The 16,145-nt window shown below is 28.1% G+C and overlaps 1 protein-coding gene across 1 annotated transcript in view; it reads right to left on the reverse strand.

The window, feature by feature from the left end:
- Positions 1–16,145, reverse strand: part of LOC119674662 (calcitonin gene-related peptide type 1 receptor-like) — a 34,972-nt gene that overhangs the window by 3,032 nt on the left and 15,795 nt on the right. The window contains exons 2-6 of the mRNA XM_038085811.1: positions 15,202–15,799; positions 14,803–14,913; positions 7,770–7,876; positions 7,571–7,662; positions 5–80 (exon numbers count right to left, since the gene is read on the reverse strand). Of these exons, the coding sequence (XP_037941739.1) occupies positions 5–80; positions 7,571–7,662; positions 7,770–7,876; positions 14,803–14,913; positions 15,202–15,427 (612 nt within the window). The 5' untranslated portion in view covers positions 15,428–15,799. The remainder of the gene's footprint in view (positions 1–4; positions 81–7,570; positions 7,663–7,769; positions 7,877–14,802; positions 14,914–15,201; positions 15,800–16,145) is intronic.

Genomic DNA, 16,145 nt, shown 5'->3' on the forward strand with positions numbered 1-16,145 from the left:
ATACCAACCATAGTGAGTTGTTAGCTGCAAAGGAAGTGAATAGATTCATGTGCAGTGTTATACGTGCGCATTTCAAGGATCTGGAAGTAAGTTAATAATTTATTTAGATTTTAATAAACATTATAAACGAAAATGTAAATTAAAATAAAATAAAAATAATTTAAGCTGTAAAATATACAAAAAAAAAATATTTTAATATTATTGTATTAAAAATACATATATCTAATTTATTTTGGTTTCAACTATTTTTATTATTTATTTTATCTTTATTTTTTATTTTAAAACACATATCTACATATATTTGTACACAGCTATAAATTTTGACCCTATTCCACCAATTTTGATGAATTTTTATTTGATTATGACTTCGACGAGATTGGAAGGTTGAAAATTGCATTTGAACATGATAGATTGCAGTATTAGAAGAACAAACAGTTCATGATAATTTTAGAGTTAAAAAAATTATTCTACAAACTTTGATGAATTTTAGTTTGAATATTGTTTAGACGAGAGTGGTAAATTATGGATTGTACTTGAACCTGATATATTACAGTATTAAGAAAATTGTTTTTATGATAAGTTAAGAAATAAAAAATTAAATTTATTAAAGAAGTTGGAATGGAAGCAGATCGAGAAAAAAGACACACTCACAGAAAAGCAAAAGAACAACGTGTAATTCGTTTATAAACATAAGAATTTGGCAATAAAGATGCAATTAAAATAGATACCAGAATACACTGCAAATCGTTTAGATGTGAATGAAACGACCGATGAGCAGAGTATATAAAACACTAAAACAACCTAGTATTCATGTTCCAATAAGTTGTGTTATGCTATGTTCAGACAGCAAAATTTCCCTAATTTCGTAAAAATGAAATAAAGTTAATTTCGAAAGTGTTCACACTGCGACAAATTAAAGAAATCATATTTTTTTGTTTATAAATCGAGCGGTAAAAATTATATTACATGGTATATAATTGTATTATAAACACCATATATAAAAATGTCAGGTTTTCGTTATCTCAACTTTATCTTTTGCTTAAAATTTATCTAACGCATAGTTGCATTTGAAATATCCCTTAATTTCAGCCGTCGTTTCAACGAAATTAAGGTCCTTTTTCTTAATTTCGTTTTAACTTTAAAACTTTAATTTATTTTGAAATTTTGAAACTGATAATTTGAAACGAAGATGAAATTAAGATTTTTGCGAAATTACAGTTTGTCTGTAGTATTACAGTAGCATATTTTATTGTGATTAAATTTAAATACGTAAATATTTGTTTGTAATAAAAACCATTAATTACAATTTAAATAGCAATATTATCATGTGCAGATGATGCTTTAGTAATTATTACTGATACAGAATTACAATTACCATTTAGCAAATTACTTATTTACCTTGATAAATATTCATTAGTATTCATAAACTAAAATAATAAGCCAGATCAGCACAAGTAATTTTACAAGAAAGGAAGAAAATCTTGCAACAATGGTATCTTGCTTTCTTAGTCAACGAAAGTCAAGTACATAAGAATTTCTGCATAAGAAATTAATGAGTGGTAAAATATATTTATATATATATGTTTTAACTTAAGTAATTTAAGTAATATTTATTTGTTCAGTAGGATGAACTGCACATTTTCTACAAAAAACGATTTAATAATCTTTAAAATAATCTTAAAATCAATTTGGAAGTGAAATTCGTAACAAACTTTTAGAAGCCAGTGACAAACTTAAACGAGAAAGTAAATACAATCAAACATAGTTAATATTTATTTAATTGCATCTTGGTGAATGAGTATCCACATTTGGAACTACATAACATATAATCATATAAAAATAAAGAAATAATACTACTACAGGAATGCTATATCGCACCATATATTCAATTTTAATGAATGGATGATGGTTTTGTCAAATTAGTCAAATTAGTGCGATAAAGATTAATTATATTGACCTTAAAATAGGCGAAGTGCTCTATGAACTTCGCGAATAGATTTATTTTATTCACAGTAAATTTCCATAATTTAAAAGCGTTGTTTCAGCGTTAAACGATTTATGATGAATTATCAAATCTTACTGAACAGAAATTCAACACAGCTTGACATTTTCAGCTGTCAAACCATAGTTATCGATATTGATAGTTCTCATGCAGCTACAAAAAGACCTGATATAATTGAGCAACCTGAAGTAACATTACATCTCTTTTTATAAGTTGCAAAGTATTATTTATAGTGTTTAATAAACAATCCGTCATTATCTTATAGTAACTCAACCCTTTAAAATTTCAGATTAAATTTTAAATTTAAAAGTTTACTTGTTTTTTTATAATCAAAAGTTGTATATCTAATAAATTATTATAATATGTAATTATTATTTGTTATTATTATCACATATTTGTAATTTACAAATTTAATCTATTTTAAAAAATTGATTTCACATAGTTTTTTTATTCATTCCTGTGTCTCACTATGTATCTGAGCTGATTTATCATTTTGTTTGTTATACTCGCAACCATTCTTTTCCACGTTAACTTAGGACGACCTCTTCTACGTTGGCCCTGTGAGTTATATTCCAGTACAGCATGAGGGATATCATTGATTAGTCTTTTAAACGTGTGGCCTAGACATTGATATTTACGCTTTTTGATTTCTTCTTCCACTGGGAGTTGTTCTGCTTTTCTCCATAACTCTGAATTCGAGATAATTGCTCGGCATTAAATGCGCATAATATGTTTCAAAGTTCTGTTCATGAATGTTTGTATTTTTTTAATATTTGTTCCGGTGATAGACCATGTCTCGTAGCTGTATAAGAGAGTCACTTTGACACATGTATTAAAAATATTGATCTTAGTCTTAAAACGTATTGTACTTGATCTTCACACTTTCTCTCTTCAAATATACTTTTTGTTTTTCGTAAACGGTAGCCCATATTCATGATGGTTTCATCATCAGTACCAACAACACTGCCGAGATACTCGAACCTTTGTACTTCCTTTAAGACATTACTCTTGACAAATAGGTTATCCTAATTGCTGGTATTTATGCATATTGTTTTAGTTTTCATTGCGTTAATGTTCAGGCCGAGTTTACTCGTATATATAATTAGAGTAATTAAATTAAAAAACATATTGTTCATCTCATTTAAGAAAAGATAAAACAAATAAATGAATGGAAAAAAAAGTGAAACTACTAAAAAAACTCTTTTCTAAAAATTTTTGTATTATGATTGGTATCCTTCTCTTGTAAGGAATACTTTAAGTAGTTTTTTCTGGCTTGCAGTTTTAGTATGGTTTTCTGTAGTTTATTATTAAAAAATTTTTTTTGAAGGAAAATTAAAATGTTAATTTTAGAGAACGTGTTAATATTTTAATGAATTTCGCATTAACACGTTCTCATACAAAATTTTTTATGCTAAGCAATTCAGTTTAAAATATTCTCATACCGAAATTTTTTTCTCATTCTACACATTTCTTTTTCGCTAAAAAAGAAATTTTAATGCCTTGAAATATTTTTATATTTAAAATTATATTTAAAAAATAATTAAGTTGCTCATACTTTACGAGAATAAATGCTCATACACTGCCGTAGGGAATTCTATTAAAAGATATTGCAAAGTATACGAGGTACAAGCGAAAAAAATATGTTTAGCTGAACTGAAAGCATATGTAAAATCATAATTTAATATGTTGACACATAAAATTTAATTAAATTTGCATTTGGGTGCTATAAGTATGTTGGGCTTAGAACACATAAATTCTAATTACATTTTATTGTTTATTTAGAATTTAACATACGCTTGATTGTGTATTTTAGTGGGTTATGCGTTCTGTGTTCTGAGTGCTGGGTGCTGCAGATATATGCCTTATGCAAGCATAAACAAGCGCTGAACAAGTGCAGTGTTTAGTCAGTACCTGAAAGTTACTGCAAACAATTTCCCTGGCATGCATAAAACTTGCCATAGGCAGTAAGACTGTGGGGAAAACAAAACACTACAAGTCCTGCATAAAAATTAGGTCATAAAACATTTTTGTGAGTATTTTTAATGTGCCGAAACCTTGTTGAGTAAAAGGACTTTAAGTGACTATTTCGAATTTAAGTACATATTTGTTCATTAAATGTTTTTATGTTATTTTGATGGGTTTTATTTTACTTAAGCGTAATAACAAGAGCTTCAAATAAAAATATTTTTACATATATTTTTTTAATGAACCATAATTTCTACATACAAAACTCATAAATACTGAAGAAATACTTCTAGAATATTTAATTTTTCGTATACACAAAACATGTTAGTAGCATATATATTGTGTCTAAGAAAATTCTACAGACACTTCAATGTGCAAAAATATTAATCGATATCCTGTCAAAAATAGAAAATTGTGCTTTCATTTCCGCAATTACTCAGCAATCGAGCACTTTTATCAAAAATTCATTAATAATGACAAGTTATAAGTCATATACACATACACACGCACGCACACACAAATGCATACCAAAATCGGCGCCATTTTTATTAAGCACCTTTTCATTTATGCTTAATGCCCCCATTTTCACAATTGCCAATTGCTGAGCATGCAAACAAAGGTGCGCTTCCGTTTCCAGTGAAAATGTACATTATTTCATTTTCATTTTCAGTTTTTCCTTTTCACTTATTTCATATTTTCCTTAATGAAAATTTATTTACCGTATGCATAAGTACGTGTATGTATATGTCAAATAAAACTATACACTCATATACTTGCAAATTCTTTTGAAAATAGAAAAAAAATGAAAAAATTCGCAAGTGCAAAGAAATTGCCGAATTGCGGAAATGTTCGAAATTCAAAACATCAATTATGGTGGATTATTAACGCTCCCAACTTACCGCGTCCTTACGTCATATGGCATCAATGTACGTAGGTAATAGCACTTTTGTAATGTAGCTCTTCAAGTCTGAGAGAAACGCTTATTAAGGTCACATATTCCATTGAAATATATTCAAGCGGAAAAGGAAGTTTTCGAGTGTAAGCAATTCGAAGAGCGAACGTATCGAAATTCAGTACAGAATCGTATTTATGACTAAAGTTGCACGAAATATTTTATTTAATAAATGTATGGAAATGCTTAAATGCTTAAAATATTGAATATATGAACTTAATATGAAAATTTTTAAGCGTAGCTATTTTATTATAAGGAAATGTTATATATTAGATTTCAATATAAATTATAAGTTTATATATGTAAGTTTCAAGACAGTTTTATGTCAACAATAGTCTTTAAACAGGCTGAGAGGAGGTCATAGCCAATCGCTTCCACACAATTCCGGAATAAGTTTTCGACAGCGATATATATATACGTTCAGTGTGTATAATATTCTGAATTTATAATTTAAAAAAAGCTCATAAAATATATCGGTAGTTTTTTTTTGAACTGCATGAGACCTATAGATATCGGTAACAATGGTTCGAACACTTAGCATGTCAAACATTTCTCATAAAATATATCGGTAGTTTTTTTTTGAACTGCATGAGACCTATAGATATCGGTAAAAATGGTTCGAACACTTAGCATGTCAAACATTTCTGTAAAATATGGTTTGGCAATTCATCAACGCTTACAAATTGTGTAAATTTTCTTTGAAAAAATAAATCTGTTCGCGAAGTTTATAGAGAACTTCGTCTATTTTACGGTCAATATAATAATCATATCAATGAGTAAAATTGCTTTATATGAAGCGAAGATGAGGCGTTAACGAATTATCATTACATCCATTAAAAATGATTGTTTGGTGCGGTGTATATGTTGGTGCCATTATAGGTCTTTATTTCGAAATAAGGAAGGAGTTGCCATTACGGTGAAGGGTTGACTGAATTTTTGTTTCCCAAAATTAATCAGTAAAACATAGCCATGGCAATTTATTTTCAGAAGTTGCTATTATGACCTGGTCTGTTAATCCCCTCGTTCGTGCGATTTTACGCCTTTCGATTACGTTTTATAGCTCAGCAACTTTTGAAGCATTAAAAGCCAATATACATGTCACAATTGATGCCATACGGGCGCATTTATTGCAAAAAATAGTCCGATCTAAAAAATTGGACTGATCGAATGGACCATGTATCTCGTAGCGTTGGCGGACATGATACCGGAAATCATATACAAAAAATACATGCCATAAAATTATCTATCAGATTTTAATAATAAAAATTTTATACTAATAGGAATGGCATAGTTCTAGTGCATTTGATGGGATTTGCTCTGAAGACAATGAAATTTGTTTTGATGGATTAATAATTTTTTTATGTTTTAACATATATAGTAATGCGGAATTATTCTTCACCGAATTGTGAAGTTTGTATATCGAACGATAATTTTTTATTTGTCAGCAGTTTTCAGCAAACATTTATTTAATCACATTTCAACAAGCTTAATCACACTAATTGTTTCAACTACTATAAATTATTAAGTTACATTTAATGAGTATTGTTTAAATATGTTCAAAATATATTTTATCTAATTAAGATTGAACATTTACTGCTTAATATGTAGAAACATGGATGGAGTAGTAAACTTAATTTTAAAAGTGTGTTTGGATTTATTACAGAAGACGGTAAACTGTTCAAGCTTGCATTGTGATGGGCTCCACAAGATCGAGTACAGCGATTCTTTTATTTTAATCTAATTAGCAAATTACTTTTGCATTTTAAGGTAACAAGAATGCATTCCAATTTTTTTCTTCAATAAATAGTAAAATAAAAAATAATTAAACTGAATTAATTGGAGAAGATACTCCGGTGTGTCGGTCCTTATTCTGAGGCGGTAAATGAAATGCGAAATAAAAACTATAAAAAGTTTTTTACCTCCTTATATCTACCAAAAAGGACGTAATCACATGCATACGTATAATTAGCGCTAATAAGAGTTTTACATACAGGGTGTTTCGTGGACATTACTTCGTATAAAGTTCGTTCGATGACTTCTGTTTTAACACCATTAACGGTTATTTTCGCAACAGAGTTGGATTGCAACTGATAGCAGAACCTTTATGCTCTACGTAGAATGAAAGAATCACATACTTGCATACAATTGCAGCTGATTAAAATTTTATATACGGAGTGTTCCCTATATTTAATAAAGTTAAGAGCTAATGCTTTGGAAAAAGAAATTAAAAGATCGTATAAGCAGGGAGGATTCACTCTCAATAAAACGAAACCTTTATCCAAAAAAAAATTATATAATTAAGCGTAGCTGCTGCAAATAATTAAAGTATCTTTTTCTATTAAAAATCTTTTTATTTAATTTTTAATCTGTTTTTGTATTTTATTGAGATTTAAAATTCAAACGAATGAGAATTGACTTTGTAAACTTTTTTCATTTTTGTAAAAGAATTTTTTTTTTTCAATGAATTGAAAAATATTGTAAAATTGTAAAAATAAAATTGTGCATGTGTTGTAAAGTCGAGAAATAGATATGAATTTATATAGTACGGATAATAAGTCCTTAAAGAAATTGCATACTTCTTAGAATTTATGTAATATTCATATTTTTTATAGACTACTTTATTTATTAAAATTAAATTCTTTTTAACTTACTTGAAATATCCCAATATCGCTAGAGATAGTAATATTGCTATTAATGATATACAATAGCCCACTTCAGATATAAGATTAATGCTGTGCTTCCACTGTAAAATAAGTTTTCAAAATAACGTTTTTTTATATATTAATAATACTAATACGAAAATTGTTTTAAATTGCATGTAAATTATATAAATTTCTTTGTAATATGTACCTCTAAATCATCCAGATTTACACAGGTTGTATAATTGGACCAGGTTTTGTTTGTTAGTGGATGCTTAAACCATTCTCCGTCCTCATCACACTCTTTGTGTGCATACCCTGCAAAATTTAATTAATTTGTTAAACCTTTTTATATAAACTACTTAATTTTTTAAATGCAAGCAATTTTAAATATAATTAAGACTAATGCAACCCCTCCTTCTAATATATTTCCAAAATATATCTTATTAAATAATTACCCTCATATGTTTAAATATCTGACATATTTAATTTCTTTCCCTATGTTCTCTTATAAAATAAGTAAGTATATAATTAAGATTCGTAGCCAGGAACTTACTTCTATATGTGTATATACTCGTATATAGTTATAGCTATGTTCTTAAGCATAATTGTTATTTAGTTCCTCATAGTTCTTATTTTATTTTCTAAATAATGACTATTTGAGAGTATAGTTATAAAATTTGAAAATAAAATTTATTTTCTGAAAACTAACTTTTAATTATAAGAAAACTATCTGAAATATGCTAACATAAGATGATTTTCTTCATACACATTTAATATTATTAGAGTAAAGAGCAACTGTAAACATTTTTTTTTTGATATAATAATAAATAGAATAATTAAAACTGAATTATAGAAAGCTTAACAAGAAACATTTCATTTGCTGAGCACTATGCTTTTGAAAAAGTATCTGAACATTGAAAACTGTTAACAAAATAAAAACCTCAAAAATTGCTTAAACATTCCTTCAATATAATGAAGTACCCGTTCAAGTTCTTAATAAAAATATGCAATTTGAAGGGAGAACAATATTCCAAAAAATTTTGAAATGTAAAGATTTAAATAAAACTATTTAAAATTTTTTTTTCCCTTGTTTAAAATAAGAACTATTTTAAAAATTTGTTGTTATTTTTATATTTTCAAAAATAGATTTACTGTGGAATAGATACGTTGTAAGTATAAGTATACTCATAACATTTTATTATTATTGGTCAGTTTTTATTTTTAAATATTTATTAATAGCTTATTATTAAAACTAGCAGTTTTTTTTTTTCTAATATAAAAAAATGTAATCAACAAAGATACATGTTTTCACAACCTGACCAATAAACCAATAAGTCTAATAATAAATATTTAAAATAAATTTCTTGGTCATGACATAAACAGTAAATTTTTAAAAACTGTTGGGGAAAACTAACCTTCGTGAAATATTTATAAATGAAATTGTGAGAACTCTTTTTAATATTGCACTTTAAGTAAATTATGTTTAAAAGTTGACTCAACTAATAAAAATAATAGAAATAGAAATAATAGACAGTCTGGCTAATCTTGAATAGATTTATTTTTAAGTTCATTTTTTATTTCTGTAGGCAGAGCGACAATGCTGTCACAGAAAACGAGGATGTAACGCCCCATTGAAATTTTAAGGAATTTCCACAGCTACTAATTGAAGTTATGTGTTTGGCATAAATTCCCACATGTGAGGAGCGAAGCCTACTTAACACCTCTGTTGATATTTGAGTTTCAGTATCCGGGTGGAGGCCGAAATTCCACATCGAATAAAAGTAAATAAATTTAATCATTCTACCCGCCGAAATTTGGGTTTGAACCACAGCCACTACGACATTCCCGTTAAGATGTCAACTTCAATTGGTCAGGACTCTGACACCGTGATACCAGTTTCACAATTCCGGTCAGGTGTCGTAAGTGAAACTCACTTACTATTATTTACACTCCAAACAGTGTTGGGTGGTGTCAGTATTTTAGTCACTACTTACGACAGTAAGTGCGTGCCTTACCTCGGAAATATTCTAACCCTCTTCCCTTCTCTACAATAATAGGTAGAAATTTGGCGAAAGTTCCACAAGTGGAACGCGTACTACATTAATGTTTCTCACATTCTACATTTTCATTAGTATAGCGTACAGATCGGAGTCGTGTAACTGGGTCGATTAAAACGATAATATTGAAATTAGTTGATGTTATATATAGGTATTAATGTTTTTTCATTTCAAAACAATTTTTTTAATAAAACATTTAGATTTGCCAATAGAGTTCAATTATTTATTATTTATTTGTTAATTTATTTCCTTTTTTTTTATATCAATAATATCAATAGTATCGATTGTATTTATTATTGTTTAAAAATAAGAATTTACTATACTCTAATACAATAAAATTTATTTAAATCACAAATTTTTATTTCCAAATCTCTTAAATTCTATTTAGTAAAATTGCAGTAAAGTTTTATGTTTTAATTTAAGCGAAAACATCTTTGGATAATTTGAAATCAGTTGTGTGGAAAAAAGTGAATACCAGCCACATCCGCTAACAGGATATGCCATAAAAGTTAATGGCTTTTTATATAATATGCCAATGTGCCAATTTTTGCACCAAAAGGAAGAATACACTATGCCAAAGAAGAAGAAGAGTGTGGCAAGAACTGTAGCTGGAGCACGATTTTTTGTGGTGTCATTGGACGTGAGCTGTTGGTGAAACTTACTCTAGAAGTTTATATTTAGTGTGAGTCATGTGCTCTGCACTAGAAAATGTTTAAATATTGTTGTCGATAGATTGACCATAAAAACACAACAAACCACAAAGAAAAACATCAACAAGTGTTAATGAAAGCAAACTTAAAAATACAACAATTTTCGTTGTATCATGGATTTCACATAAAAAAGTTAAATTAGAAATGGCAAACGGTTTTCATGGTTTCAGATATCAAAGAAAACATGTTTATATATACAGATATCTGGTTTATGTGATATGTAGTAACAGATTAACACGCGCATTCACACGTTTATGTATAATTTGAAAAGCTTCCATTGTCTGTCCGCGATGACAGACTCGCAGACTCGGTAGGAGAAAGTGTGCTCGCTGCGAACTTAATATACTTGAGGACATCTGTTTCCTGTTCTCCGGCTGTGGCTAATATCATTACACTCCCACAAAATGTTTGGTATCAAATTAACTTAAATTTGGCTGGCAACAATAATTTGCGAATTTCTGGCTTTTATGTTAAAAAGTTCATATTAAAACAAAACCCAATTGAATTACAAATTAATTAGCCTTAAAACACAACAGGATACATTTTGATTGCCTTTTGAAGTAGCATTTCTGTGGCACTGATCTGTGGCTTCTTTGGTGTGCATTATTTTGATTAATATTATTGGTGGCTTTATTTGTGACTTCAAAGCATAAGATTATCTCAAGTAACAAATAACACTTAATAACACTGATGGTTTTAAATGAAAATGAATTAAATGAATCCTTGCCACACTTCCCACAGAATGTTGAGCAATATAAATTAATTTTTATATTTCAGAATTGTAAATCATTTAAAGTAATTTTAAAATTTTAACTTTTATTAATAAAGCAATTTAAAAAATTTTACGAGGGTTGCTTTTAAGTTATCCACTCGTATTTACTTAGCAATTTAAAAGTAATTAAAAGATTGATTCAGAATAATCAAACCACATAGTAAAAATCAATTAAATTTTATGTGGTCGTTTGTTTTTTATCTTCTCAAGGGTTTTTATTTAACTAGTAAAAAAATACGCTAAAAAAATACGATTTTGAATTGAAATCCTTTTTAAGAATTCAAGGAACTGATTTCACTAGAAAGACTCCATTTTGCTCATAAAAATAGCTTTAGTCGAACTAAAAGTAAAATCTGATGTAATAAAAGTAATAAAATTTTATGCAATGATTTTGTAGTTGAGTTTGATAAAATCGTGCGTGTTCACTGGAGCAGCACTAAGCCATTATAGGTTTGTAGATATTTATGTGCTATATTAAAAGGTTACAACAGGTCAACTATTCCTGGTTTATTATGTTGAGTGCTGTTTTTTCTTTCCACATATGCATGAGTACGTCCATAAATGTTAATGGACTCTTCAGGTCAAACATAAAATGTTTACATGCATGAAATCGAAAGTACGTATTCTCTGCATTAAAGCAAAAATGGCTTTCAGATTTTAACTGATTTTTTTACTATTTTGAATTACTTTAAATGGAGTATATATGTTTATTAATAAACTGGAAAATATTACAATAATAATATTAAAATGTTAATTAGAGAGAGACACATAATAGTATGACGAAATACATGTATTCATACGTATTGTTTCAATTTTAAGAATACAAGTACCTTTACATATTCATATGGACTTAGTTCATATTTCGGTTGACAATCACAACATTCATATTTATGTGAATATAGTATAGATAGTATATAGAATATTAAGTGTAACAACTATATTTCAAGTGAAAGGAAAAGCTCTTATGCTGCTATTAACACGATTTAGTTCAAAAACTGGAAATTAAAAATTATTTACCAGTATTTACTAGAACTGCTATTACAGTCCTGTACTCTTTATATATTAAACTACAAGTCATCGGAACTTATATTCCACTTATGAGTGAGATTGGCATCCATAATAGCGTATTTATAATTAGAATACTAGAACAGATTGATTACCTCTTTATCAGATGCTTTTTCTTCCCTCAATCACTTTTGCAAATTATCTGGAAAATCCTAAGTCCTAAGACTTGGGATTTTCAATTTCAATTCCAATTATTATCCAGCAACTCAATTTTTTATTTCAATATCCTTTACTTAGGAATTGGTATTTTCCAATTCCAATTCCCAACTATAAACTTGGTACCCAATTCCCAATTCAAATCACCCTGTAATGGTAATTAAATTGGTAAAGGAATTGATTTTGTACAGATCGTCATATCTATAAATATCTGATAAATAGTCATAATATTATGAAAGACCTTTTCTTTTGATCAATTCTGAACGAACCAAAATAATTATTTGATTAGTCTGTAACATAATAAATATCATAAACATCCTAATTTTTCTTGATTTCTTGATTTCAATCTCAGGTCTGTCTCAGTTTGTAGTGCTCCAATATAACATCCAAAAGCTTTTCTCTTTATTAATCTTGAATTAATCAATATAACCGCTTAGCAGTATATCATAAATAGCATCAACTTTCTTGGTTCCTATCGCGATTCTACCATAGTTTATGGTGCTTCAGTATAGGACCAAAGTTTTTCTCTTGATTTATCCTGAACTAACCAAAATAATCGTTGGGCAAGTTATCAGTATATTATAAAGTGGAATATTTAAGAATACCAAGCAACTATATAGAATAACTTTTTTTGGAGCCAGTCCCGCTTTTGGCACAGTTTGTAAAGCTTGACAGATGTTTGTGATACAGTATGTTCACCATAGAGAAAGCAATTTTTTGCGGAAAGTATAGCATTATTTTCTTTTTAATTTTCATTGTAATAAATCAATCTAAAATCAAGTTTTAAATTCTGTAGATACTATTTCAATTTTATTTTGCACTTGAAAGTTTGTTTCGAATTTCTTTAGTTAACTTCATTTAGGGGTTAAATGAGACGTTGTTTCTAATTTGCGTTAAGTTAATTGCTAGCACCTAATTGACATTTATATTGTGTTGGTATTTTGCTTAGAATATTGGTGATAACTCCTGTTTCATATTATATTTTATTTAATTACTTAAAAAATTCCATTAATTAAAATAATTGTTGTTGTTCTAGTATCTACTTTTCGAAACCTCCTTCGAAGCCTATTTAAAAACTTGCGTGTAAATTGAAAGCTATTTACTTGGAGATGCTTCTGTATAAGCTTAGGTTGAGGCTTTGATATACATTGTAATGGTCGAGGATTAAGGAGGAAAGTATCAGTCTCAGTATGACTTTGTTGTAAGACTTTGTCTAGTTCAAGAGCATTGAAGATTAGGGACCAGTTCCTGTTTGTTGAAGTATGAAATAATTTGTTTTCATGCTGTAAAGCTAGTGGAAGGCTATTTTTACAGAACTAAACACCATATTCTTTGTTTTAATAATGTAATACATTTGTAAATGCATTTCTCAATCTATGGCTGTATAATCTATACTGAATGCACGAACTTAGTTTGTGGTGCGATTACTTAATGTTTTTCAATATAAAATTATAATTCTTAATTATATATTAAATTATTAAATCAAATTATCGTACCATTAATATTAAGTAAGTAAAATTATTTTTATAACTGTGCGAATATCAGCACCGGAAACAAAATGTTCATGTATTGCATATTCCACATACAGGAGTACATTTTATATTTATCCTCAATCTACTTATACTAATCTCAAATGAGTGTTTAAGACCCAAAGGACACTACTTTAACAATGCTTAATTTAACTTTTGATTCAAATTCAGTTTTGAAGCACTTTAAGGAGCAACACACGAGTATTTATTTGTAGTATAAATGTAGAGTAAATAAACAAGTAAATTGTACGGTAACAAAATGCAAATAAATTAAAAAGCATATCTAAAATCTGTAGGGAATGTTTTTCGGTAAGTATTCAAAACGAATTTCTATTTGTTAAGTATTTCAAGAGATTTTTCATTCAAAAAAAAAGTACCTTATACCTTACGAAAAGGTAACAAATTGAGCACAGTAAATTTTTATGAGGCTTCCACATGCAACAAATACTGCCACAACACAAATGCTGAGCCTTAGCTCGAAACGTATATATAGTCCATTTGTATCCTGTTTGGTATTTTCCTGTTCGGTATTTTCCTGTTTAGTATTTTCTTTTTCATTTTTGAGATTTTCTCATTTGTCATGCAAAATCTTTTAATACGTCGAGAGTCACACTCTCTGCTGGCTAGAACAAAGTGGAAATTATGTCAATTGGGAGCACATATCAGCTCCTATGGGTAGTATTGTATATCTGTTATGAAGCACTTGTAACTGTTAAACAATCTTTACTTGTATTTTTTTTTATTTTTATTTTTTTATTTTTGTGTAGAAAAAGATTGCTGACAACTGCTAAATTAAGAATTATTATAAAATTTTTTTTTTTTTTTGATACCCATAATCTTTAAGCCGGAAAATATTTTTATTAAATTTTTCCAGTGTATCAAGTATATCCCAAATACTGTTTAAATATAATAAATTTAAAATTTAGCTCAGCTTATAATAATAAATACTTACTTAATGGATCGAAACCTATTATGAAATCCGGACAAGGTTCGTAAGCGGAAGTGCCAGCAGCTGTATCCGGCCAACAAAGCCAACCATCAAATGTGCCAGGACAGAGTTTTCCTTTTTAACACAAATAACATAACAAAAATATTAATAAAGTGTAAAAGTGAAAAGTCCTTTTATATTTTTTATTTTTCTCTTTTTATATTTCAATTATATGCAATAGGAAAAAAAATGATTATACGATAAATTGTAAAGCAATAATTTCCGATTTAAGGCTCATATTTATTTAAATTTCCATTTATCTCTTAGTTATGTCCTTTTGTATTATTTTCTTTTTTATATTTTTTTTATATTTTTTTTATATTTTTTTTATACCTTTTTATAAAATTTTTTTTTAATACTCACCTGCAACGTAATTCGTTGCTGTTTTGTTTAAGCGCTCGTAACATTGTCTGCGAAGCTTTACGAAGGGGTCGGGCGGAGCTTCCGTTCCATCTGATTCCGCCGTACCGATTCCGCCGGCAACTAAATTGGAACTTGTTGTTGTTGTCGTTGTTAATACGTTTTGTAGAATGGCAGCTATGGAACTGGCAGTGGAATGTGCACTGCCAGAAATTTGATTTTCACCCATTGTTTTTCTAATACTGCCTTTGGAGTATTTTTTATTATGATTTTTATTTGTTCAAACAGTTTATATTTTTTTGTTGTTTTGTTTTTTTGTTTTTGTGTGTTTTTATTTTATACAAAAAGGATTCTAAGCTACGTTTCCATAGACGCCGACACACACATATCTGCATACAAACGTAAGGACATAAATATTTGTGTGGATTTATGTTTTTGTGATAGATTTTTTCTTCTTGTTTTCTGTTATTTCAGTTTGTTTGCTTTACAGAAGGTTGATTCTGTTGCCTTTATCCTTTATCAGTTATTTAATATCCTTTTGGTATTATTTAGTAGATGTTTTCTCATGAATACAAAAGTTAAATTGAATTTTATCGTTGCTCTGAAATAGATAAATAAAGTATTTTAATAAATGTTGGAAATTAATATTAAGTAGAATTAACAGAAATACAATCTAACAATGTGAAATAGAATTTCGTCTAACACTTTGTGAAAAGATGAAGATTTAAAAGATATATTATATTGGAATGCTTTTCAAATATTTTATAAAGAATTGAAAAAAATTTTTTTTTACATTGAAAATTTTTGAATAAGGACAAAGCTGCTGCAAGTAAATTTCAATAGAGCTGACACAAAGCATGTCCTTTTCAAGTGTTCAGCAGTTTTAAGTAATTGATTCCATCGTATCACATTGAAAATATTCAATTTTGTTCTTCTCTGCAATTTGT

This window comes from Teleopsis dalmanni, chromosome 2 (assembly GCF_002237135.1).
Source record: "Teleopsis dalmanni isolate 2A chromosome 2, ASM223713v2, whole genome shotgun sequence".
NCBI lineage: Eukaryota > Metazoa > Arthropoda > Insecta > Diptera > Diopsidae > Teleopsis > Teleopsis dalmanni.